The sequence below is a fragment of the Anolis sagrei genome, chromosome 8, assembly GCF_037176765.1.
Source record: "Anolis sagrei isolate rAnoSag1 chromosome 8, rAnoSag1.mat, whole genome shotgun sequence".
Taxonomy (NCBI): Eukaryota; Metazoa; Chordata; class Lepidosauria; order Squamata; family Dactyloidae; genus Anolis; species Anolis sagrei.
Window position 1 is genome coordinate 37,434,626 of NC_090028.1, and position 27,600 is coordinate 37,462,225.

The 27,600-nt window shown below is 41.7% G+C and overlaps 1 protein-coding gene across 1 annotated transcript in view; it reads left to right on the forward strand.

Moving 5' to 3' along the window:
- Positions 1-18,884, forward strand: part of ITFG1 (integrin alpha FG-GAP repeat containing 1) — a 183,650-nt gene extending 164,766 nt beyond the window's left edge. Inside the window, exons 17-18 of the mRNA XM_060788362.2 lie at positions 10,737-10,854; positions 17,860-18,884. Coding sequence (XP_060644345.2) covers positions 10,737-10,854; positions 17,860-17,919 — 178 coding nt within the window. The 3' untranslated portion in view covers positions 17,920-18,884. The remainder of the gene's footprint in view (positions 1-10,736; positions 10,855-17,859) is intronic.
- Positions 18,885-27,600: the final 8,716 nt, after the last annotated feature.

Here is a 27,600-nt window from a genome sequence, read left to right on the forward strand (position 1 = left end):
AAAGGCGCGTAGTTACTCACTTGGATTGGACCGGCTTCCGCCACACAATTGTGTCAAAAACGGAAGGGGGAAGAAAACATTGCGGCCTCCAAGAATGGCACGACTCCAGGAGCAGCTTGGCAGCATCTCTGCCTCTCTTCCAGGAGATGATGCATATTTCACTCTCTTACATGCACCGGTGGGAGCACTCCCGTACTGTCAAAAGCATAATGGGAACTGCAGCTTAGGTAGCTGAAGTCATGAAACAGAGTATATTTTAAGACCAGTGAAATAAAACCCAATCAGTGTCCAACTTAAGAACTAAATCCAATACTCAGCTGCGTAGGAACAGAATGGTGATGCCTAGGCTGGCACTGAGATCCCTGTTACAGGAGCTGCTCTGGACTGAAGTAGAAGGAAGCATCTCTCATTGCACATGGAAAACTTACACAATGGATAGGCGCTTCAGTTGGCTTTATGTGCCTGCTCCGAGATGTACCCCAGATCTGTACTTAACACACACCCCAGTCCAAGGTAAAATAGCAAAGCAGTTTATCTATATAAATACAAATGTAATGTTCGTTTGTGAGATTAACATAACTCAAAAGCCACTGGACAAATTGACACAAAATTTGGACACAAGACACCTACTAACCCAAGGAGTGACCATCACTCAAAAAATATTTTGTCATTTGGGAGTTGTAGTTATTTATTATTTATTTATTTATTTATTTATTTACAGATTTTCTATTCCGACCTTCTCACCCCGCAGGGGACTCAGGACGGATTAGTGTACACATATATGGCAAACATTCAATGCCAATTTTTGACATACAAACATATACAGACATACACAGAGGCTATTTAATTTTTTCTGGGCGCCAGGGGAGCTGTCGCTTTCATCGTTGCTGGGATTTATAGTACACCTACAATCAAATAGCATTCTGAACTCCACAAATGATGGAATTGAATCAAATGTGGCACACAGGACTCCTATGACCAACAGTAAATACTAGAAGGGTTTGGTGGGCATTGACCTTGAGTTTTGGAGTTGTAGGAGTCCATATATGAATACTGGTGGGGTTGGGGAAACTTGTTTGTGTTATTTGGGAGTTGTAGTTGCTGGGATTTATAGTCAACCTATAATCAAAGAGCATTCTGAACTCCACCAACGATGGAATTGAACCAAACTTGGCACACAGAACTCTCATGACCAACAGAAAACACTAGAAGGGTTTGGTGGGCATTGACCTTGAGTTTGGGAGTTGTAGTTCACCTCCATCCAGAGAGCACTATGGACTCAAACAATGATGGATCTGGACCAAACTTGGCACGAATATTCCATATGCCCAAATATGAACACAGATGGAGCTTGGGGGAAATAGACCTTGACATTTGGGAATTGTAGTTACTGGGATTTATAGTTCACCTACAATCAAAGAGCATGCTGAACCCCTTATCAACAGAATTGAGGCACTTCCCACACAGAACCCCCTTGACTAACAGAAAATACTTAAGGCCATCCAGTCCAACTCCCTTCACCAACACAAGAAAATGTAATCAAAGCCCTCCTGACAAAGAGCCATCCAGCCATAGATATAGATTAGATAGATAGATAGATATGATTTACACAGAGAGAGATATAGTATCCTAGATTTTAAGGGGACCCCTAAAGAAGGATAATTATATGTTGCCTGTTCCATAGTAGACAAACCAGACACTCTCCACATCAATACTGACAAGGAAACAAGAAGAAATACTGTTTACCCACAAGCAGGAAGACATTACATATATTAGAAACCAACACTTTCATATTACTTTATTTTCCAGATCATCAGACTGGGCCACAGCAATGCATGGCAGGGAATGGCTAGTTAAAGAATATATATGAAAAGCAATCCAGCAAAATAGTATAAAAAACCAAAGTCCAAATATCAGGAACAATCCACAGAAATCAAAGTACAGGAGTAGCATCAAAAACTAGAAATACAAAGCCAGAATAAATCCAAAACATGATCTTTAGGAACAGTCCTCAAAAACTTGGAAACATGAAACAAAGGAAACATGGAACTAGAAATCCCTTGACTTGACAGAAGTTTCATAGTCAAACCCCAGCGTTCCCTCGACTGGCGCAAAACCTTGTTGGTTTTGCTAATATAGACAGAAAATCATGCCTTCTTCCAAGGGACTCAGAGCGGTTTCTAAGTAACATAATCAATACATACAAAGGAAACAGCATAAACCTAAAACAAACAAGACAGTATAAGCATTAAAAACCACAATAGCACATATATATTTAAAATAATCCTGCCTGTTCAAGGCAATTTCAAAAGCCGGGCCGAGGCTAGTGCGATTTTAGAGGGCCCGGGAAATTAGGTAGAGTCTATGGCTGTACATTTCCAAAGCTAATAGGAGAAGAAAGTACCCTGGGTAATTGGTAGAAAAAAATATGGCCAATTTCAACGGTATCTGGGGCTAAGCTAGAACTAGTCGTTCTCAAAGGTTTGTTTAAACCACCAGGTCTTCAGGCTCTTACGAAAAGAGGGGAGGGATGGGGCCTGTCTTATTTCTCCAGGAAGGGCACTCCATAGACTCTGAGAAGGCCTTCTCTCTCGTCCCCACCAACCATGCTTGTGGGAGCGAAAGGAGGGCTTCCCCGGAAGATCTTAAAGTTTGCGCCGGTTCATAGAGGGAGATGCGATCGGTCCACCCCCTTCGCAGATGCAACTGGTGGGAATGCGAGACAGAGCCTTCTCAGCGGTGGCCCCTCAGCTATGGAACGCCCTTCCTAGCAATATTAGATCAGCCCACTCCCTCCTAACATTTCAAAAGAGAGTTAAAGTGTGGCTGTTTGAGCAGGCATTTGCAGACGCAGTGTAACAGATAAATTGAGATCCACAGAAAGATTGGACAATGCGACAGAAAAATGATTTTAATGATGAGACGCTGAGGACTTGTGGGTTTTTTTTTTTATGGCTCATATTATATGTAATTTTTAAACTGTATTTATGTTGTTTGGGTGCATTGACTGCTGACTGCAAACATCCTCGAGTCGCCTCCGGATTGAGAGGGGCAGTATATAAATACGGCAAATAAATAAATAAATACTAGATGCAGTTTGAAATTACACAAAAAATTGTATAAAAGACTGGAGCACATTCGACTCTTCATTCTCCCTGTATATACCAAAGGGAGAAGAACAACTAATTACTTTTGGAATACAGTGATGGAAAATGGAAATATACAGACAAAAGAAATATATACAGACAAAAGAAATATACCTTATTGCTTGTATTGTTGTGTTTTGGGCTCGGCCTCATGTAAGCCGCACCGAGTCCCTCGGGGAGATGGTAGCGGGGTACAAATAAAGTATTATTATTATTATTATTATTATTATTACCTTCCTCCTTTACAAGATACCATCAAGTATGCATAGTAGTTTGAACACTGGTTTTCAAACTCAGGGGACCAGGGTTCAAACCCCTGCTTGGCCGTAGCAACCCATGGGGTTACCTTGGACAAGTCACGTTATTTCATCCTCCGAGAGAAGCAAAGGCAACTCCCTCTTGACAACAAATCTTGTCAAGAAAATCCAATAATAGGTTTATTTTAAAGTAGTCAGACATGATTTAAAGGTATGCATCAACAACAGTATTCAAGCATTGCGTCTATCATTGTGTTGAGTTGTATTTGAGCATACCCAAAAAGCATTCAATCAACAGTAATCCAATTTAAGCTCCACCGAGTCCAGATACTCTTTAAGTATCATGAGAGGGAACATTACAATAACATCTCATTTAGTCAATGCAAAGCACTGAGCTGTGAGATTGCTCTTTTTAATTAGCATCAAGTCTATTCTAGTGTTGATATTTTAGGAGATTTGGGTGTAATTCCACTTTTTCTTACACACGAACTTTTGCTCATTAATCTTTTACTTTACTGCTGCTGTTTTCCAAGAGGACGGTGCCTCGAATTTATGCACCTTATAAAGCAGACATTGATTACAGTTTCCAGTCTGTTTCAGGACGTATTCATTACAGGGGCTGACCTTGGTGGTCGATAGGACATTATTATAATTCTCAAACAAAGTAAATCTTGCTTGGTTACAAAGATCATGGCTTTATTAATCTCTGGAATGTACCACCAGCATTAAAAATGAGAGGGGAATACGGTCTTGCTGTATAATGATGCAGTCACATCACAGTTGAGATCAATTATGCAAAAGTAATGTGCACTCTAGTAATGAGACTCCCGTAACACCTTTTTCTTTTCTTTTCTTTTATTTTATTTTATTTTTGCAAGTGACTGGCAAAATAGGAATTTGGAAAGCTGCTAATTTCATTTCCATTTTGCTGATTGTCTTAATTCAGAATCTTTTATTATACATCCAGCCTTCCATTGATATTCATTTCCACTTACTCCTTGAAATGATCTCTGTCCATCAAAGAAGGGATGGGAAAGTTCTATCCATTTATAAGAAGTATTGCTTTAAAAATAAACTTGCCTTGAAATATCAGCCAGCTTGAGATACTGAAATAATACTAATACTAATACTACTACTAATAATAATAATAATAATAAGCCAGAATTGAAAAGTCAGCAACAGATCCCAAGTGTAGACTCTGCAAGGAAGCAGATGAAACAATAAATCACATCCTCAGCTGCTGCAAGAAGACAGACTACAAGCAGACAGACTACAAGCAGAGGCACAACACTGTTGCTCAGATGATTCATTGGAACCTGTGCCACAAATACTATTGCCTGCGACAAAGAACTAGTGGGATCACAAGCTTGAAAAAGTTACAGAACATGAACATGTCAAACTACTCTGGGACTTCTGAATCCAGACAGACAGAGTTTTGGAGCACAATACTCCTGACCTCACAATCGTGTTAAAAAACAAAGTATGGATTGTTGATGTTGCAATCCCAAGCGACAGCAGGATTGAAGAGAAACAACTGGAAAAGCTTACACGATACGAGGATTTAAAGATCAAACTGCAAAGTATCTGGCACAAGCCAGTAAAAGTGGTCCCAGTGGTGATCGGCACACTTGGTGCAGCGCCTAAAGACCTTGGCCTGCACTTAAACACAATCAATGCTGACAAAATTACCATCTGCCAACTGCAAAAGGTCACCTTACTGGGATCTGCACGCATTATTCGCCGATACATCAAACAGTCCTAGAGAATTGGGAAGTGTCCGATGTGATCCAATACAACAGCCAGCAGAGGGATCTTGTTTGCTGTGAACTCATCTTGTTTCTGATGATGGTGATGGTGATGATAACTTTATTTGTATTCCTCCCTATTTCTCTGAGGGGACTCAGGGCAGATTCCAGCATAACAATGGCAAACATTCAATGCCTACATAAAACACACAATACTAACATAAAATCCCAGAAAAACCTCACATATAAAAGTAACATTAAAACCTAACATCAGTAAATTAAACCTGACATCCATAAATAAAACTACACGTAGTCAGACAAAATTCTACTGTATAATAATATAAATCTAAATAAAACGGCCACATTAGTGTACAACAGCCAGCAAGGGTTCACAAAATGGTGTGGGTTAGTTATGTAGTCAAATTAAGTCATTGGGCTGGTGTGGACCAGGAAAGCCCAAATACGCATAGTTCTCAACCAGAGGCCCGGCTGTGATCTCTCAACCATCTAATCCCCCTCCTCATCCAGGCAATAGGGCCACGCTTTTATGAGGATCACCTAAAAGTTGTAATGTGATTTACTGGTCAAAGTGATAAAAAGAACAAAAACACACAGACCAATGTTATCTCTTCCACAGGAGGCTTTTCTTTATAGTAAAATAATATGGTTACACTATTTACAATAACAAGTTTTCCATAACAAATAAAGTCCTTTATACTTCCTTCATTACTTCCATGCTGGGCATCTTTCTTATGCAGATAAACACTTCGCTCTCACAGAGCCTCATCTCACCCCAAACTTATACGGGAGCTTCACAGAGTAGCTTTACACACAGGGCCTTCAACCTTGAGCTTCTCTCACCAAAGTTTCTCACACTTGGCCTTCTCATAGACTAAGGCCTACCTCACACAGAGACTTCTCTCACAGACTAAGGCCACCTCACACTGAGATTTATCTCAGACTGACTGCTACTAAGCTACAGGTGCACTTGCTTATATAGAACTACAGCTTTTGCTGAGTCATTGCATCCGTTTAACCCTTTCAGTGCTTGGCTCACATTTTTGTAATTAAAAATATCTAGTTAATTTTTAATATTTCTGACAGCTTCAAATGATTGTATATCTCGGAATCTATTAGACTATTTATCTCTGATAACATCAACATGGATTAATCAAATGGTGACTCTCCTGGTTGAATATATAGCAGTGTATTAAAATAAAACCCAGAGATTTGTAGATGCTTATATACATTTTATATTATGTTATATTTCTCTGATTTGAAAGGTAATCAGTGCTCAGTATGGTTGGATTCTGTAAAGGACTTTGTGCTCCAAGGTTGGAATGATACCAGTTACTCATTCTTCAGTGGTTGGAGAAGCTTGCTGCTTTATCTATGCATGACCACGAATCTCATAGATGACAGCCTGAATCAGATTATCTTTTTGGACATATGGTCTGCTTATATTAATGTATATGCTTGGCCCGTAACTATAACCAAACTGTCTTCCTGCTATATCGAAAAAATGATTGATGCTCCTGAACAGATGTCCTAAGAGCACATTGTCCTATGTGCTCAAGCTATGTAACCACAAGATATCTTTAGAAGCTGCAATTCAGCTTTCTCTTATGGCGGGTTATCGAGGATGTTTTAGTCATTGGTAGCAGTACACACTTTCTGAAGTAATTGAGTCAAATATTGCCAACGAGTTGCAATTCAGCAACTGGACATAATGGGATCATTTTGGCTGTGGTTCTCATCCTTACTCAGGGCCGTAGCCAGAAAAAAAATTCGGGGAGGGTTGAAACTTTTTTTAGCAAATCATGAAGAGTAGTTCGATAATTCAACAACAAAATTTTTAATACAGTGGGTTGTTGTAGGTTTTTTCGGGCTGTATGGCCATGGTCTAGAGGCATTCTCTCCTGACGTTTCGCCTGCATCTATGGCAAGCATCCTCAGAGGTAGTGAGGTGCAGGCAAAACGTCAGGAGAGAATGCCTCTAGACCATGGCCATACAGCCCAAAAAAACCTACAACAACCCAGTGATTCCAGCCACGAAAGCCTTCGACAATACATTTTTAATACAGTCCAAAGATCCTTATTGCTCCATAAAAGGTATAATATACAAGGTATGCAAGGTTAGTAAGGCCAAAAATAGCCCAAACTGATTAAAACACACGATGTGGGTGGAATTAACAGCAGATAAAACTGATAAGGATTAAAACTTATAACCAGCATTTAAGATAGCAATGACCTAGGTAAAAGACTACAAAGGGTAACAGGCATGTTTCATCGTGCCATAACATAAAATACTTTAAATTATATGGTTTCAAGTATATTTTATATAGACTTCATTAAATAAATTTTTATTTTAGTTAAAGTTTCAAGTCTTAAAATAACTGAAAATGATTGCTAATTGATAATTTATAGTTACAAAAGAATACCACAACATTTGTTAGAAACACTTGAAAACTGTGTCAATACACTTTGACAGAAATCAGGCTCTCTTGTTAAACCCAAGTGTGCAAGTCCAGTCAGTCTTTCTTGCCTCGTTGTGCTTCTTGTGTATGTTTTCAGACATTTAAGGTTCAAAACGACCTTTCATTTGTGGCTGTTGACACTGGCAATGTTGCAGAAATCTTAAGAAGTTTCTTCACATTCGGAAAAAACTGTCCATCACAGACAAGAGAAGATATGCTTCTAGTGCATTTGATGGGGGGTTTTTTGCAGGTGCAATCTCATAGACTTAGCATGGGGATTTGGTTAACCAGTTAAAATTAATGAGTAAACCAGGTTTTTTTTTTAACCTGAAAAATTTCGGGGGGGGGGGGGGTTGAGCCCCTAACACCCCCCCACACCCCACACACCCCACAACGGCTACAGGCCTGTCCTTACTGAAGCACCTCAGTTGGAGACCAGCCCAATGCACGGATATTGTTTTGATTCATTTACATTAGGGACGGACAACTTCTTTCCCACTTTATCCACTTAGCCCTGAAATAAGATGTCCATCCCACTCTAAATCAACCATACCAATGTCTTCAGAATTTCAGAAGTTGATTTCTTTGCTGTCAATTATCCAGAGTCATTACTCTCTTTATAATAATTATCTATGGGATTCATTAGGGTTTTCTCAGATGAAGCAGAATAGACCATTAATGGAGCCTCTTAGTGTGAAGGACCGATATTAAATCAAGTCTCCAAAGTAAGACTCCAAAATGAAACACATTCAAATAATACAATTATTTAAACATGGTAGAAAAATACTAACATTGAGGAAGGGGCATTTGGCTTTGTCGTCTACTAATCGTGAAGGTCCAATTCTTCCTTTCAGCAGGTAAAAGGAGATTGCAGAAATAAATACCTTGTCCGAACTCACAATGAACCATCACTCTTTTGCCTCAAAAAAGAGAAAAGGCTTAACTACATAATAGGGTGAAGTGTTGAAAATATACTTAAAATGCTCTCTGGAGTGGTGTATTATAAGAACATTGTTTGTGATATGCAAGGACTGAAACCACTCTCCATGAATGGGGCAGTTAGACTTCATTTTGCTGAAATACATTAAGCCAAATCGATAGGAAGCTGTCTGTGTTCTGAGAAAAAGAACAAGATGACACATGATGGGCTAAATGTTGTCTTCCAGCCGAACATCGACATGCTCTTTATGAACTTCCAATAACAAGTGCCACGATTTGCCAGGCAATTAGCACATGCCACAATGGCCCTTCCAGATCTTTTTATGCTTTCATACCTTCCTCAGATAATCGAAGAAACCATAGTATCTTACTTCCTTATCATAAACGTTCTTGATTTCCGATCCTGAATTCACTGGTTTAGCCATGTCTGAGACCAGAAAATATTTGCAACCTGGCATTTAGATACTCTAATCCCTACATAACCTTATAAACTTAGACCATAAAAGGGTAGGCTGAAAAATGACATTTATCAAGGCGAATGAAGGGGCCATCTTTCCCTATAAATAAGTACTCAACTTATCTGAACTCTCTGGGGAAAATCTTACTGTCCTGTAAATGCCTGTAACTAAAGAATTATGTTTTAAACACGTATGTACACACACGGAGCAACAGAAAACACAACCAGCAGCCTCTCACTATGGCTAATAGTCTTGTGCATTTGTACAGAATTGCTATCTGTTTTGGTTTGTTTCATTCGTATGTGTCACGATGCCAAGGCTCTGCCTTATTCAGGTAGAGATGAACCAAACAAATACCCAGTTTGTATCAAGCAGTTTAATGAAAACAGCACTTACTTTCTGGCTGTTTTAATAGTCCAAAATATAAAACATAAAGATTGCACTCAGCTGCAAAATATAAAACAAAAACAGCAAACACTGCTGCAGGTTCAAGATAACTCCGTTGTCAAAAGGTCCAGTCCAGTGGTCAAAGGCCGAGAGTTCAATAAACAAAGTCTAGGGATCAATAATCTAAACCGTAGTCAAAACTCAGTCCAAGATTCAAGGTTCCAAGATTCCAAAGATTCAGGAGACAGGTCAGGACACCAGAAATCCACAAAACTGGTGGGAAACCAGCAGCATCTACCACCAAGGTAAAACAAATACTTTTCTCCCAAAGATCAGTCCCAAGGCTAGCTCCTTATATCCAGAAACACCCAGCTGCAACCCATCTTTTGCAAACCTCCACCCTTTAATTCCTTTCACCGATGAACTCTTACAGATTACTCAACCCTTTAGAACCAAGACTTACATTAACTGCAGAAAATGATACATGACAGTATGGCCCTGTTTTTGTTTTTGAGTGTTGCTTCCGAAAACGGCGGCCTTTCCAAATTAGCTGTTTTTGTTCTTTCGTCCAAATGAACAAACGTTTTTGGACCCAATTTTTGGACCATTCCCAGGCTCCACTTATCCTCACTTTTAGGACTAGAGGGGTGAAATTCACCACACATGGATATAAAGAGGAGACCTATAGCCTGGCAAGGTCACTGTTTTCTTGGGCTCTGATTGGCCCAAACACCTCCTTGTCTTCCTCTGACGAAAGCCACATGACCCGAAAACCAAACAAAGAAACGGAAACCATGCAACTTTCTCTTTCATTTCGCCTTTTGTTTCATCCGTAAATTGCTCTTTCGTTTCGTGCCATCCAAATGGATGGTACGAAACGAATACCCGAATGAAACAAATGGAACAAATACTGCGCCCACCTCTAATGGCTAGAGCTTCGTATTGGACACTTTCTACTTTGCTGAAACATGCAGCTTTTCCAGCTCAGAAACAAATGCACAGAAGATTCATTTCTCTTCCCGATTCCTCCCACTGCCCAAATCCATTATTTTCTCTGTTTTTTTTTTTGTTTTGTTTTTGCCTCCAAAAGCCATCATCAGCCTCGCAGTGAGTCAACACATGAAAGTACAAGTCAAAATGTTACTTTTGACATGACAGATTTGGCTGGCCCAGGCTCAGAATCGTAGTGTTGCTCATTACTTTACACTCACTAAACTCCCAAATCAAATAGGCTTAAAGTCATGTTTTGCTTTTATCATTCTGTTCCCCCTTAATGGGTTTGTCATCAGTTCCGTAAGCAAGACCTGTGATCTCTTCTTTCTTACAGCTGGAGTGCCAAGCTCTACCTGACTCCGAGTAACATTGTTCTTCTAACAGCTATTGCCCTCATTGGGGTCTGTGTCTTCATCCTGGCCATAATTGGCATATTGCACTGGCAAGAAAAGGTAGGCAAATGTTTGTCTGACTATAAGTTCAGCTGATATGGCATTTTGAAATAATGTAAAAGTCTCTTTTTTATTAAATTCGGGCAAATATTTTATGTAGAAATTATCATGAGCAGACTAGGAAAATATTGGTGCGAGGATGCAAACTTCCAGATGTTGTTGGACCTCATTTCTCATGATCCCCTACCATTAATTATAGCTAGATCTGATGGGAACAGTTTGGAAAGACCACACATTCTCCACCCTATAACTTGGATGTAGTCTAGGGATGGGACCAATTTTGAAGTACACACGTTTTCCACCCTATACCTTAGATGTAGTCTAGGGATGGGTCCAATTTTGAAGTACACACGTTTTCCACCCTATACCTTAGATGTAGTCTAGGGATGGGACCAATTTTGTAGTACACACATTCTCCACCCTATAACTTGGATGTAGTCTAGGGATGGAACCAATTTTGAAGTACACACGTTCTCCACCCTGTAACTTGGATGTAGTCTAGGGATGGGACCAATTTTGAAGTACACACATTCTCCACCCTATAACTTGGATGTAGTCTTGGGATGGGACCAATTTTGAAGTACACACATTCTCCACCCTATAACTTGGATGTAGTCTAGCGATGGGACCAATTTTGAAGTACACACATTCTCCACCCTGTAACTTGGATGTAGTCTAGGGATGGAACCAATTTTGAAGTACACACATTCTCCACCCTATAACTTGGATGTAGTCTAGGGATGGGACCAATTTTGAAGTACACACATTCTCCACCCTGTAACTTGGATGTAGTCTAGGGATGGAACCAATTTTGAAGTACACACGTTCTCCACCCTATAACTTGGATGTAGTCTAGGGATGAGACCAATTTTGAAGTACACACGTTCTCCACCCTGTTACTTGGATGTAGTCTAGGGATGGAACCAATTTTGAAGTACACACGTTCTCCACTCTGTAACTTGGCTGTAGTCTAGGGATGGAACTAATTTTGAAGTACACACGTTCTCCACCCTATAACTTGAATGTAGTCTAGGAATGGGACCAATTTTGAAGTACACACGTTCTCCACCCTCTAACTTGGATGTAGTCTAGGGATGGAACCAATTTTGAAGTACACACGTTCTCCACCCTATAACTTGGATGTAGTCTAGGGATGGAACCAATTTTGAAGTACACACGTTCTCCACCCTGTAACTTGGCTGTAGTCTAGGGATGGAACTAATTTTGAAGTACACACGTTCTCCACCCTATAACTTGGATGTAGTCTAGGACTGGGACCAATTTTGAAGTACACACGTTCTCCACCCTATAACTTGGATGTAGTCTAGGACTGGGACCAATTTTGAAGTACACACGTTCTCCACCCTATAACTTGGATGTAGCCTATGGATGGAACCAATTTGGATCATACATTCTCCACCTATACCTTAAGACAGTGCATCTCAACCTGTGGGTCCCCAGGTGTTTTGGCCTACAATTCCCAGAAATCCCAGCCAGTTTACCAACTCTTAGGATTTCTAGGAACTGAAGGCCAAAACATCTGGGGACCCACAAGCTGAGAACCACTGCCTTAAGATGTAGTCTATGGAAGCGCTATGCCAGGCAGAACATGCTGCTGAGCCAGGATAACCCAGGGATCTGACAGTATATGGCAAGTTTACTTGAAATGAAAGCTTTGCAGCATTGGGATTTAAAGGTCGCAAATAGCATGCAGTAGTTTAAATCAATCATACAGTACAAGTTTGGTCCCTCGCAAGAATGCGTTTTGCTGTACATTAGATATCTCTGTGGTAATTATTCAGTAGGCTATGCTCGGCTTGTCTGCTTGTAAACACACAATGTACTTTCCACCTGGAGGAACTTGTTCATGTAAATATGTCCCTCTCATCAGCTTTCCTTTGTCCTTTCCTTATCTATATTGTGGTGGCCATGGCTGCCTGGAAGAAGGACAGAGCCAGCAATCCTTTCAGGATTAGTAGCATGCTTTTCTTTCCAAACAGAAAGAGGCAAGAATGGGCCTTTCAAGCAGCTAGCAGGACAAAGCAGTCCAAAAACGCAATTGGTAAACCTGTTCTGAGACCGTGGAGTATGTTGAGTCTTGGCTGGTTGCTCTCTTTGGGGACTAGCCTAGATTAGTTGCTCTATAGCTCTGTCTTTTATGCCTTCCCAGGGTGTCCTGTACACAGGTGAAATGCTGTCTGCTTTGGTTTAATTGATTCCATTCTACCAGATCTAATACCTTTATCTTTCATCACAGTTTTGGCAGGACTCGGGAGGATGAGAGTTGGGTGGGTGCCCAAAAGTCCATTTTGGGCACCTACCTAAAGGGAAATACGTACTTACTTACTTACTTACTTAGGTGATCCCTCGTTGGACAAGTAGGATAGTCTTCCATGGTCAGTATTCTTGTGGATCCGTAGGTGGCTGTGGAGCCCTGTTCTTGACCTGCATCTTCTTCCGCAGTGAGGGCATTGGTTTCCAGGTCGAAGGCGGTCTCGGTTGGGGTTGGCTTGACGTGCCTTCTTCTTGGCACGTTTCTCTCTTTCGCCCTCCATTCGTGCCTCTTCAAGTTCTGCAGCACTGCTGGTCACAGCTGACCTCCAGCTGGAGCACTCAAGGGCCAGGGCTCCCCAGTTCTCAGTGTCTATGCCAGAGATTTTAAGGTTGGTTTTGAGCCCATCTTTAAATCTCTTTTCTTGTCCTCCAACATTCTGTTTTCCATTATTGAGTTCAGAGTAGAGCAACTGCTTTTGGAGACGGTGGTCGGGCATCCGGACAAAACTCACAGTAACCCAGTGATTCTGGCCATTAAAGCCTTTGACAATACATTAAAATGGTGCACACCGCCTGCATTTTAAAACACTGTAGACCCTTTTCCTGCTCTAGAAAGCTTCACTGGGGGAAAGTACCAACATAAACAGAGCTTGAAAGGTTTGTTAAATGAAATGTGTTTGCAAGATAGTGGCCTTTGGTATCTTGTTCTGCCCACAGTTTATCTGAGAGCTCCTCAGTGCAATGTGTTTCTGACAATGGATTCTACTTAAACCATACTGTCTTTGTCTGTTTTGGTTGGGCTGCAATACAAAAGGATTTATTCCATCCGAATTCAGAATCCTTGCGCTCTTTTATTGACCAGCATCAGGACTCTGGGGTTTTGCCATGACTGTTTTACTCTATGGAAATGCATTGATCTTGAGGAGCCATTTGAGAAGCCGCTTTTCATCCCACAAAAGAAAAATGGGCCCCAATTTCTCCTCTGGCTCTCCTTTCACTGCTAACAACTAGCCAGCAGGGTAGCCAATCAGTGCTGCCACCTTGCCAAGCTGTAATCATCGCTGTCAAAATTATTGCATTTTAGACTCACTGTCATCTGTTGTTATTGGCGTTCGGGAAACAATGCACTCGGGATGAATGTCCAGAAAGGCTTTTAAAACATGTAAAAATTCACGGGGCTCTTCTCATAAACACTTGCAAAATATTCATGTGAAATTCTGGAACTATCAGATACCAATGAAAATAGGGAATCTTTTTTTTCCGTGTCAGGAGCGACTTGAGAAACTGCAAGTCGCTTCTGGTGTGAAAGGACTGGCCATCCACAAGGACATTGCCAAGGGGACGCCCGGATGTTTTACCATCCTGTGGCAGGCTTCTCTCATGGCCTGCATGGGAAGCTGGAGCTGACAGAGGGAGCTCATCTGCACTCTCCCTGGATTTGAACTTGCAACCTGTTGGTCATCAGTCCTGCTAGCACAAGGGTTTAACCCACTGTGCCACTGGGGACTCCTTTCCGAATGCAAGGACGTTGCCAAGGGGACGCCCAGATGTTTTACCATCCTGTGGCAGGCTTCTCTCATGCCCCGCATGGGAAGCTGGAGCTGACAGGTGGGAGCTCACCCCACTCCCTGGATTCAAACCGCCAACCTTTCCATGAGCACAAGAGTTTAATCCATTGCATCACCGGGGGCTCCGGGAATCAAGGTGGTACTTGGCGGTTTTCCTGGTTAGGGAGACCTCTTGCCACTAAAGTCTTCAATAAGCAGTTTGCATTCAGAGGCAGGTGCTGAAAAGGATTTGAAGCACTGTGTGGAAATTGTGGCAGCATTTAAATGCCAGGAAATCAGAGATTTTAGGGAAACTACCAAATGAGAGTTGAAGATGCCACCTTGGTTTTCCAAATCCTGCTAAATTTGTCTTAAAAGTAGCAGCCAATAGTGAAAGGACCAAGGCAGTGACATCTCCAGCTCATCCCTTGTTTGGGTATCAGCCAGCACATCAACGACTTAAATCAAGAAATAGTTTTCTAAGATCTACAGAGACACTCGCTGGAACACCTCAGCAAGCAAAAGTCCAAAAGTGGCAGGCTCAAACCCAGAACCTCAATCAATGGCTGATACCAAATGAGAGACTCCCCCCTGGGCACACAGAGGACTGGGCGACTTGGAAGGCACTGAACAGACTGCGCTCTGGCACCACGAGATGCAGAGCCAACCTTCAGAAATGGGGCCACAAAGTGGAATCCTCGACATGCGAGTGTGGAGAAGAGCAAACCACAGACCACCTGCTGCAATGCAACCTGAGCCCTGCCACATGCACAATGGAGGACCTCCTTGCAGCAACACCAGAGGCACTCCAAGTGGCCAGATACTGGTCAAAGGACATTTAATCAGCTACCAAGCTTGCAAACTTTGTGTTTTGTTTGTTTGTTTGTTTGTTTTGTTCTGTTAGAAATGTAATACAATGGTCTGGTTGCCCCTGACACGATAAATAAATAAGTAAAGGGAACAAGTTTCATCTTGGTGAGTTTTGGCAGTACTTTAGGTTTTGCAGAAGCATTGTTCACCTGAAGCAAGGTGTTGTAAATCTGGATGTCTTGTGGACTTGGAAGGTGTCCCAGAAACAGGGGTAACATTTGAGACCCCATAATACGTGCTGGACAGTGATTCAACAGCAAACTACAATTTCAAATGAAGCGGATGCTGAAAAATGAGCTTTGTTGCTTCGAGGGAATTAAACTTGTCCAAATAAAACCACAATTGGGCAAATCCTAGTTTAGCATGGCATGCTAATATGGCCAGTATCTCCGCTTTTAGGACTTTGGTGCTAAGTGAAAAAATAGTCTTACAGGTAACCTTTTCAAAATGCCACGCACGAGAGGGGATAAAACTGCCTGGGAATTACGACTTGGAAGGGGGAAAGGCAGGGCCAGAAGCGGGGAGCTTGCAATAGATGATGAATTTGCAGCCTGGGGACGGAGAGCAGAGGAAGAGAGGATGTCACTCTAAAGACCGAGTTGTGTCAGAGCCTTGGCAGCAGGAGCATGTTTCTGCCAAGAAGCTACAGCACGATCCCACCCTGAAGCCGTGCTTCTCCTGAAAGATAAAGGCCTGACAGTACAGTCCAGAAGGGCACCACCGTCAATTCAATGTGAAGCCCCTGCGCACCTTTGGAGAGTGAGAAGCGCTTGTCAGAGAAGGGCAAAAGAGGCGAAGAGACACTTTTCACACACTGCCTTACAATGGATATAACAGTCAGGCCCCTTCTGACATCAGACTTTTCCTCAGTTACAGGTGTATTTTGGTCCTTCAAAAACTAAATCCATTTCAAACGAAACATTTTGAAGAAGGATTGCACTGGACAAATGGTCCAGAACATATAGACGATGGCAACAAGATTTTTGTTCCTGCGTTATAAGTGTCAGTTCCTGATTGCTTCTATCATTAAAACATGAAAAGGGGGTTTATTAAACTGCAAAAACTTTGGGTTGGCATGAGTTTTCTGGTCAGTATGGCCAGTTCCAGAAGCATTCTCTCCTGACATTTTGCCTGCATCTATGGCAGGCACCCTCAGAGGTTGTGAGGTCTCTTGGAAACTAGGAAAATGAGTTTTGTATATCTGTGGAAAGTCCAGGGTGGGAAAAAGAACTCTTGCCTGTTTGACATAAGTGTGAATGTTGCAATTGGCCACCTTGATTAGCATTTAATGGCCTAGCTATTACAAGGTCTGGCTTCTTTCTGCCCGGGGGAATCCATTGTTGGGAGGTGTTTAACTGGCCCCGATTGTCCCTTGTCTGGAATTCCCTTGTTTCTTTAGTGTTATTCTTTAAGACAGGAGAATTCCAGACAAGAGACAATCAGGGCCAGAGACAAAGACAATCAGGGCCTCCCAACAAAGGATTCCCCCAGGCAGTAATCACCTCCCAACAAAGGATTCCCTCAGGCAGTAAGAAGCCAAACAAGAGTGGCAGGCATCCTCAGAGGTTGGAAACTAAGTAAATGAGGTTTATATATCTGTGGAATGTCCAAGGTGGGGGAAAGAACCCTTGTCTGCTTGAGGTATGCATGAATGTTGAAATCTGCCACCTTGATTAGCATTTAATAGCCTGCCATTTCAAGGCCTGGCTGGTTGCTGCCTGGGGAATCCTTTGTTGGGAGGTGTTAGCTGGCCCTGATTGTCTGGAATTCCCCTGGTTTTTTAGCCTTACTCTTTATTTACTGTCTGGCTTTAAGAGTTTTTTAAAACTCTACCTCAACCTCTGAGAATGCCTGTCATAAATGTGGGCAAAACATCAGGAGAGAATGCTTCTGGAACATGGCCATACAGCCCAGAAAACTCACAACTACCCAGTGATTCCGGCCATGAAAGCCTTCAACAGTACATTCCAAGATAATGTTTCTAAAACCGATCTGGAATGTTCTCATCAGATGCGTTAGAGCTTTCTCTAAAATCTCAAGTAGCCCAGATGATGCCATATCTGCTTTATTGTCCTCCAACGGCACTTAGTTGACAGTCCCAAAGTACCTGGCTATTAATGCTTAAAAGGGGTCATGATTAACTGCAGAGTAGCCATTTCTGTAGGACATGACTCTTCTCCAATCCCTCCATTTGGGTGCTAATTGGGCTTTTAGCACGGTGCCCATCTCCCCTCGCATTCTGTATAGCTCTTACGGTCACAATGAAATGCACATCCACCATAATCATGGTTGTTCTCCCTTTTTTGTTTCCCAGAAAGCGGACGACAGAGAGAAAAGGCAGGAAGCCCACCGATTCCACTTCGATGCCATGTGATATGCCTTAATCCTTGGACGAAGGCGATGATGCTGCGTATTGACTTGGTCTAAAACACTGCATTGGATTCCATAAAGAAGAGGGAAGGGGTGTTCTTTCTGTGCTATTTGTAAATGTTGCATTGTTTTTAATTTATTTTGTAAAGTGTTGAAATCACGAGTGATCTTATACGACCTTCCAAGTAATCGATTGTATATACTCTTTTTCTTCTCTGGGTTTCACAAAGGCTGTAAGTTCTCCGTTGGTAGTGTGCATGCCTTTCGCTGTTTCCTTCTCCTCCGTTTTCTTTTGTACCATGTTTCACGAAAAGGAAGTTCTCTGTAAATTTGGAAGTGCGTCTCAGTGAGCAGAATCTGTTTGAATAATACACATTTCCCAAAATGTGAATTGCATTCTTCTAATTTCCTCTCCAGCAAATTGTCAGTTAAGACAAGACAACTCATGTTGTTCCGACTCTTCTCTGCGGTGTTTGATCTGAAATTCTGGGGATTGCTTATCATTGTTTTAATCTTTGCATCCAATCAAGTGTGAGGAAAGGCAAGAACGTCCTAATAACAGGCATCAATTAAGATGTGTGTCATTTGGCTTACATTTTAAATTATGCCTTTTCCTTAAAATGGAATAATTCTGCATTATTTACTCCCGCTAGTAGTTATGATGTAAGTGAATTAAAGCGTAATCATGCAAATAGTTGACCGATCAGAGGTTTTGTCAAATTTGGGGACTTCTTGGGAAAGGGACGGGAGAAAATCCTGCATGGAAAACTATGTTTTGTGGGATCGTTGCAAATTCAGATCTGGACTATGGTATACTTTGTTTTCCATGTAATCCAACCCGAGTCTGTATTGTAAAACCGAACCAATTTGGGGGCGTCTTTGTTATGATTGCAAGCAAACAGAATCCAGAATTTTCCTAATACTGATTGCACCATGGCATTTTTATTAAACAGATTGTATTGAAAACTATATGATACAGTGTACTCCTTGAGTTTTATTTATGACTACTTCTGCTTTGAAAACAGTCGCTTTGCCTTCCTAATAAACCTAAAGGAACCTAAAAACCTGGCTGTTCCGATGTGCCTTCTCAGATTAGGAATCCCCCATCCCAAGTCCTAGAAGCACTTTAGCACAACCGATGTTACTGCACACCGCACCTTTAATCCTATGTTCCTCCTGCCATTTCAGCACTTTAACCCCTGTACCCCATTGCGCCGGCCGAACCAGTTTTAATAGTGTCTTGATGTAGTTATTGTTGCTTAACTGTTTTGATTTGCTTTGTGTATTATTGTGTTATGTTTTGTTGTATTGTGTTTTGAGGCTTCGGCCTGTGTAAGCCGCATCGAGTCCTGCGGAAGATGCTAGCGGGGTACAAATAAAGTTAATAAATAATAAATAATAATAATAAACAATGTCAATGAAGTGAAACCTTCTACATTGGCTTGGTTTCCAAATGGTGAAACTAAACGGCGTTTCCTTCCATTGGATTCATGCCACATTGGGATTGATCTATTATAGGGAGTTCAACAAGAAAATTAGAAATGAAGGATACATCTGCAGTGTAGAATTAATACAGTTTGGCACCACCTTAACTGGCACAGCTGGAGCCCCCGGTGGCGCAGTGGGTTAAACCCCTGTGCCGACAGGACTGAAGACCGACAGGATGAGCTCCCTCTATCAGCTCCAGCACCTCATACGGGGACATGAGAGAAGCCTCCCACAAGGATGATAAAAACATCAAATCGTCCGGGTGTCCCCCGGGCAACGTCCTTGCAGATGGCCAATTCTCTCACACTGGCACAATATTTTCTTAGGTCAGTGGTTCTCAACCTTCCCAATGCCGCAATTCCTTAATACAGTTCTTCATGTTGTCGTGACCCCCAACCATAACATTATTTTCGTTGCTACTTCATAACTGTAATTTTGCTACTGTTATGAATCGTCATGTAAATAACTGATATTTGCATTCACTGGACTAAATTTGGTACAAATACCCAACACTGCCATATTTGAATGCTGGTGGGGTTGGGGGGCGGGGTTGGTTTTGTCATTTGGGAGCTGTAGTTGTTGGAATGTATAGTTCACTTACAAACCACTGACCACCTACTGCAATGCAACCTGAGCCCTGATACATGGACAATGGAGGACCTTCTTGCAGCAACACCAGAAGCACTCCAAGTGGCCAGCTACTGGTCAAAGGATATTTAATAGAATACCAAGCCTGCAAACTTTGTGTTTTGTTTGTTTGTTTGTTTTTAATGCAATACAACTGTTTTGGTTCACTCCTGACACAATAAATAAATAGTTCACCTACAATCAAAGAGCATTCTGAACTCCACCAATGATGGAATTGAACCCAACTTGGCACACGGAACTCCCATGATTAGCAGAAAATACTGCAAGGCTTTGATGGGCATTGACCTTGAGTTTTAGAGTTGTAGTTCACCTACATCTAGAGAGCACCATGGACTCAAACAATGATAAATCTAAACCAAACTTGGCACAAATACTCAGTATGCCCAAATGTGAACACTGGTGGAGTTTGTGGGAAATAGACTTTGACATTTGAGAGTTGTAGTTGCTGGGATTTATAGTTCACCTACAATCAAAGAGCATTCTGAATCCCACCAACGGTAGAATCGGGCCAAACTTCCCACATGAAACTCCCATGACCAACAGAAAATACTGTTTTCTAAGGGGCTTTGGAGATCCTTGCAGTCCCTCCCCCCAAGGGTCTTGACCCCCAAGTTCAGAAACACTATCTTAGATGCATATAATGCAAAGCCTTTTTAGCATCGGACCAAATGAAGCTCAGTTCAAAGAAGCAGAGCTTGTCTCGTTGGAACAATTTGAACAGCTTTTAGGATGCTATATTTGGAAGCTGTTTTGCAATAGCAAAGGGAAATGGCTTTTAAACACAAAGTAATTACAAAACTGATAGATTCATGGGGCATATTTGGCGGTGTACAGATAAAGAAGAGTGTTAAAATTATTTTGATTGCTTCACCCATATAACTTGGAAATAGGCTCTCAGCGATGCTCTACTTTCCACTATAAGCAGAAGTACAATTTTATTTGGGAAGTATCTACCCGAGTGTTCTTTATGGCAAACCACTAGTGAAAAATCATGAAAAATCAAATGTGAATCACAATATTGATGAATGACATTGGAAGGCACCTTTAGCTTCCTAGCAAAGCATCAACATATTGGCTCCTCTCACAGGATGGCCTGCACACAAGTCTATGTCTAGTCCCTTATCCTTTATTTGGAAACTAGTTTATTAGCAAAAGAGTTATTACTAAGAGGGTCCTCTTGGAAGCTTCGGAGTAATTCAGAAAGCTGTCATGTTATTGAATACATTCTGTTGGGGAAATGGACTCTAGTTTGCTGTTCTTGTCGTGTGCTTTCACATAGTTAAAGTGACCCTAATGCAGCCCTATTATAGTTTTCTCATCAAGATGTATTCAAACGAGATTTGCCTTTGTCTTCCTCTGAGGCCGAGAGAGTGTGGCTTGCCTAAAGGCACCCAGTGGGCTCAGAGCCATAGTCCAAGGTTTCAAACCACTACACCATGCTTTATTAATTCCTCCCCCTCTGTTTCCAACCTACCTTTCTTTCTCCCTTTCTTCTCTTCCTTCCCTGTTTCCCACCTTTTTTTTCTCCCCCTCCTTCCCTGTCTTTTTCCTAGCTACCTTTCTCTCTCCTTTTCTTCCTTTCCTTCCCCATTTCCTACCTACCTTCTCTTCCTTCCGTTCCCTACTTTTGTTTCTCCTTTTCTTTTCCTTTCATTTTCCAACGTTCTTTATCCTTTCTTCCATTTCCTACCTACCTTTCTCCCTTTGTTCTCTTCCTTCCATTTCCAACCTTTCTTTCTTCTCTTCCTTCCCTGTTTCTTACCTACCCTTTTCTCCCTTTCTTCCCTGTTTCCTCCCTACCTTTGTTTCTCCATTTCTTTTCCTTTCATTTCCTATCTTTCTCTTCTTCCCTTCCTTCCCTGTTTCCTATCTACCTTTCTTTCTCCCTCTTTCCTTCCTTTCATTTCCTATCTTTCTTTCTCTTCTTACCTTCCTTCCCTGTTCCCTATCTACCTTTCTTTCTCCCTCTTTCCTTCATTTCATTTCCTTTCTTTCTCTTCTTCCCTTCCTTTCTCATTTCCTACCTACCTTTCTTTCTCCTTTCTCTTCCTTCTGTTCCCTACCTTTGTTTCTCCTTTTCTTTTCCTTTCATTTTCCAACGTTCTTTATCCTTTCTTCAATTCCCTACCTACCTTTCTCCCTTTGTTCTCTTCCATTTCCCACCTTTCTTTCTTTTCTTCCTTCCCTGTTTCCTACCTACCTTTTTCTCCCTTTCATCCCTTTGTTTCCTACCTACCTTTCTTTCTCCCTCTTTCATTCCTTTCATTTCCTATCTTTCTTTCTCTTCTTCCCTTCCTTCCCTGTTTCCTACCTTTCTTTCTCCCTCTTTCCTTCCTTTCATTTCCTAACTTTCTTTCTCTTCTTCCCTTCCTTTCCTGTTTCCTATCTACCTTTCTTTCTCCCTTGCTTCTCTTCCTTCCCTATGTCCTATCTCCTTTCTTCCTTTTCTCCTTCCCTCCTGTCCTATCTTTCTCCTCCCTCCCTTTCTTTCTTTCTTTCCCTTACTTTCTTTCTTTCTTTCTCCTCTCCTCCCTCCCTTCATTTTGGAGAAAGCAAGAATGGCCAGGGCCTGAGCTCAAGTGGCAGTTGAGTTCCCACAGAAGTTGAGGAAGAAGTCATCTTGTTCCCTCTGCTTCAGGTAAGCCTTGTCTTAGAGAGCATTAGGAAGCAAGAATGGAGTAAAGAGGATTCTCTCCATTTTGGGAAATAGAGGAGAGGAAAATATGAGTTAAGAAGCAAGAAGGAGGTGGCAGTAACAGCAAAGATGTGAATGTCCTACAGAGCAGTGTGGCCAAAGGTTTACCTTTCTAAAGATATCCCAGAACAGAAGGCTTTTGGCACTATGGTGTTAGCTATGAAAATGTGAGAAGATGTCCCTGTTATTGCAAGGCAACAGGTTGCTCTGGATTCCCATTTGGATGTATAGATATACTTCTGACAGAGTTTGGAGAAAGCAAAACAGATGTGACTACGGCTGCATCTACACTACTTGAACTGCCATGGCTCAGAGATATGGGACAGCTACAATTCCCAGGATGCTATGGAATTATGGGATCTGTAGTTTTGTGAGATATTTACCCTTCTCGGTCAGAGAGCTCTAGTGCCACAACAGACAACAAATCCCAGGATCCCATTGGATAGAGTCTGGGCACACAGTAGAATGGATAACCTGGAAGGCTCTGAACAGACTGTGCTCTGGCACCACGAGATGCAGAGCCAACCTTAAGAAATGGGGCCACAAAGTGGACTCTACGACATGCGAGTGTGGAGAAGAGCAAACCACAGGCCATCTACTACAATGCAACCTGAGCCCTGCTACATGCACAATGGAGGACCTTCTTATAGCGACACCAGAGACACTTCAAGTGGCCAGGTACTGGCCAATGGACATTTAGTATAATGTCGAGTTGTTAACTTTGTGTTTTAAAATACATTACAATTGTACTCTCAATTTGCTTCAGACACGATAATGAAAAATATTTGACTATGGTCCACCAGTGTTTGAGGACCGGGACATCCGGAGGAATGGCAAGGGGCTTGTTTATAAAGCTATTGTCCTCCCAACCCTGCTATACACCTGCGAGACGTGGACTGTCTACAGACATCACATGCAACTCCTGGAACGATTCTATCAGCGCTGCCTCCGGAAAATCCTGCAAATCTCATGGGAAGACAAGCGGAAGAAGCAAAGACCACCAGCATTGAAGCAATGGTCCTCCACCATCAACAATGGTCCTCCACCATTCACACACACACAGATATAGTATAGATTTGAAAGGAACCCCTAAAGAAGGACAATTATATGTTGTATGTTCCAGAGTAGGCAAACCAGACACTCTCCACATCAACACTGACAAAGAAACAGCAAGAAATACTGTTTACCCACAAGGATAAAGACATTACACATATTAGAAACCAACACTTTCTCATTACTTTATTTTCCAAATCACCAGACTGGGCCACTGCAATGCGTGGCAGGGGACGGCTAGTACATGGAATATGAAGAGTCAACCTTATTATCCCCAAAAAATTGCAAACATTATAAGAATTGTTTCATAGCAGCATCGTTTCCATATATACTTTGCTTAAGCTTCATGTGCTATACTTGCTGTGCTTGTTTGAGATGGGCAAAAATCAGGAAGCAGTGATTCACTTTTAAAGCGCAGTTGCCTAAGAGTTTAATGGCTCAGATGCTGATAGGAAGAAACTAATGATAAATGCTAAGCAAAATACAGATTAACACCAAGTCCGTGACCCTGACTCCTTCAAGGCCCATCATCCTCTCCTGCTACAGGGCTGTTAGATGAAATAGCACCATCTACTGCACCAAACAAATAATCTTCGACACTCCTGTTACACTCTTGTTCTATTTGGCATCCTATGATTCATTGCTGCAGGAAGAATTATGTACAGATTGGAAGCTTGTACGCTTTCCCACCATTACTCGTTCCTTGAGTAAGGAATGCTAAACTGTCCACAAAATCACTTTAAAAATAGGCGAAAGACATCTAGATGAGAGCAGAAAGCATAATATTGTTCAAGTTCTAATCATTCATTAAAATAGATATTAAAAAGGCAACCACTGACAGGAATCCATCTAATTTACAAGTCGTGGTATTAGATTTATGAGTTTCTTGAATTCGGTTGCAAATCGTTGCCATAAGTATTGGAAACTCAGCCGATGAAATACTGCCTGGTCTCAATTGCAAAGCAATATTGATCACTCAAGTCTGGATTAGCATGGCTGCAAATGCTATTGGGAATGGATATGATCCCCAAGTACATACTTAACCTGTCACATTACTAATCATAAATGTTGTGTGATATATATATATTAGTTCATGTAACTGCGTTGCATGATATGCCTTGGAACAAGATTCATCATCAGCCTTTAAATGTTTACAGATGATAGAAGTTTGAGACAGGAATAGCTTGAGCTATGATTCTGAAGACCAGGGTTCGAATCTTTGCTCGGCCATAGGTTTCCTTAGACAGGTCACACTCTCTCAGCCTCAGAGGAAGGCAAAGGAAATCTTTGGATAAGATTTGCCTTCTTCCGGGTTTGCTATAAATCAGAAAGAACACAAGAACTTTGAGATACTTTATAGCAGTGCTTCTCAACCTGGGGTCCCCAGATGTTTTTGGCCTTCAACTCCCAAAAATCCTAACAGCTGCTAAACTGGCTGGGATTTCTGGGAGTTGTAGGCCAAAATCATCTGGGGACCCCAGGTAGAGAACCACTGCTTTAGAGAGTATTATTACACCCTTTAATGCAGTGTTTCTCAACCTTCCTAATGCTGCGAACCCTTAATATAGTTCTTCATGTTGTAGTGACCTCCAAACATAAAATTATTTTCGTTGCTACTTCATAACTGTAATTTTGCTACTGTTATGAATCATAATGTAAATATCTGATGATGTATTTTTATTCACTGGACCAATATGGCACAAATACCCAATACACCCAAATTTGAAAACTGGTGGAGTTGGGGGGGGGGGGGGTGTTGATTTTTTTCATTTGGGTATTACAGTTCACTTACAATCAAAAGAACATTGTAAATATCTGACATGCAGGATGTATTTTCGTTCACTGGACCAAATTTGGCACAAATGCCTGATACGCCCATATTTGAATATTGGTGGGGTTGGGGGAGCATTGATTTTGTCATTTGGGAGTTGTAGTTGCTGGGATTTATAGTTAACCTATAATCAAAGAGCATTCTGAACTCCACCAACGATGGAATTGAACCAAACTTGGCACACAGAACTCCCATAACCAACAGAGAATACTGGAAGGGTTTGGTGGGCATCAGGCCCGTAGCCAGGATTTTGATTCGGGGGGGGGGGGGGGGGAGGCTGAGTTTGGTTCGGGGGGGCTGAATCTGAGTGAAAGTGGGTCTACCCTAGCAAACCTTTTGTATCGTTACCCCAATACCCCCACTCATATGGGATATATTGAGCATGGTGATCAGATCATGCTATGAATAAACATAACAGTTTAAATAATGTACCAGTAAGGTCTTCTCGCGGACCACCATGAGAATTTTGGGGGGGGGGCTGAAGCCCCCCAACCCCCCCCCCCCCCCGGCTACATGCCTGGTGGGCATTGAGCTTGAGTTTTGGAGTTGTAGTTCATCTAAATCCAGAGAGCACTGTGGACTCAAACAATGATAAATATGGGCCAAACTTGGCACGAATACTCAATATGCCCAAATGTGAACACTGGTAGAGTTTGGGGAAAATAGACCTTGACACTTGGGAGTTGCAGTTGCTGGGATTTATAGTTCACCTACAATCAAAGAGCATTCTGAACCCCACCAATTATAGAATTGGGCCAAACTTCCCACACAGAAAACCCATGGCTTGAAGGGACTTGCTGGCATGAGCCTCTCTCCAGCCTCGCATGCTCTCCCTCGCCTGCATATGCGCACCACGCTGCCATGCACCAAACATGCCTGCTCTCCCCTCTCAGCTTCGAGTCTCAGAAACAGAGAGGCTGGCCAATCAAAAGAGAGGAAGGCTTTTGATGGGAGGATTCGGCGTCTGTTTCCAAAAAAGGAAGAGAAGGACAGGCGGAAGTATCTTCAGACTTCTCTACCAAAGGGTTTCCTAAAACCATGAGAAATATATGTTTTCTGATGGTCTTTGCCAACCCCTCTGAAACCCCCTCGTGACCCCTCTCCCCAGGGGTCCCGACCCCCAGGTTGAGAAACACTGCTTTAATGTGATTTTGGAATATGTCTGCAGGAATTGTTAGTATCTGAAAGGTGAGGTTAGTCAAATATACAGCAGATGATAGGTCTATTAAATCAAAATCACAACAAAATAATGTTTTAAAGAGAAGAATAGTAGACTCTCACTGGGATTGGTAGATGCCAGATAAATGTAGTTTCTGGTTGCTTGAAAGTTATTATTAAAAATAGGCATAATGACTGCTGTACCCCATAATAGAGCATATTCTTAAGCAACCAGAAACTAAATTTATCCGGCATCCTCCAATCCACATAGATGCTGGTTAACTGAGAGTCTAATCTATATAAATAAAAATGTAATGTTCGTTTGTGGGATTAACATAACTCAAAAACCACTGGGTGAATTGACACCAAATTTGGACACTAGACAACTCTCAGGCCAACGAGTGACCATCATGCATAAAACACAGCAGAAGAGACTTAAAAGGCCAAAAAAGCACAAAGACGCTACAACACATGCACAAAACCATGTGTGTGTGTGTGTGTGTGTGTGTGTGTGGTTTTGTGCATGCGTTGTAGCATCATACACACACACACACCTGCATGCAAACACACATATATACATATACACAAATAAGTTCACACACATATACACACACAAAACACATATACACAGACTGTTCCACAGCAATGCGCGGCAGGGGATGGTTAGTAATCCAAATAAATAAAAATGTAATGTTCGTTTGTGGGATCAACATAACTCAAAAACCACTGGATGAATTGACACCAAATTTGGACACAATACACATATCAGGCCAATGAGTGACCATCACCCATAAAAACATTGAAAAACACAG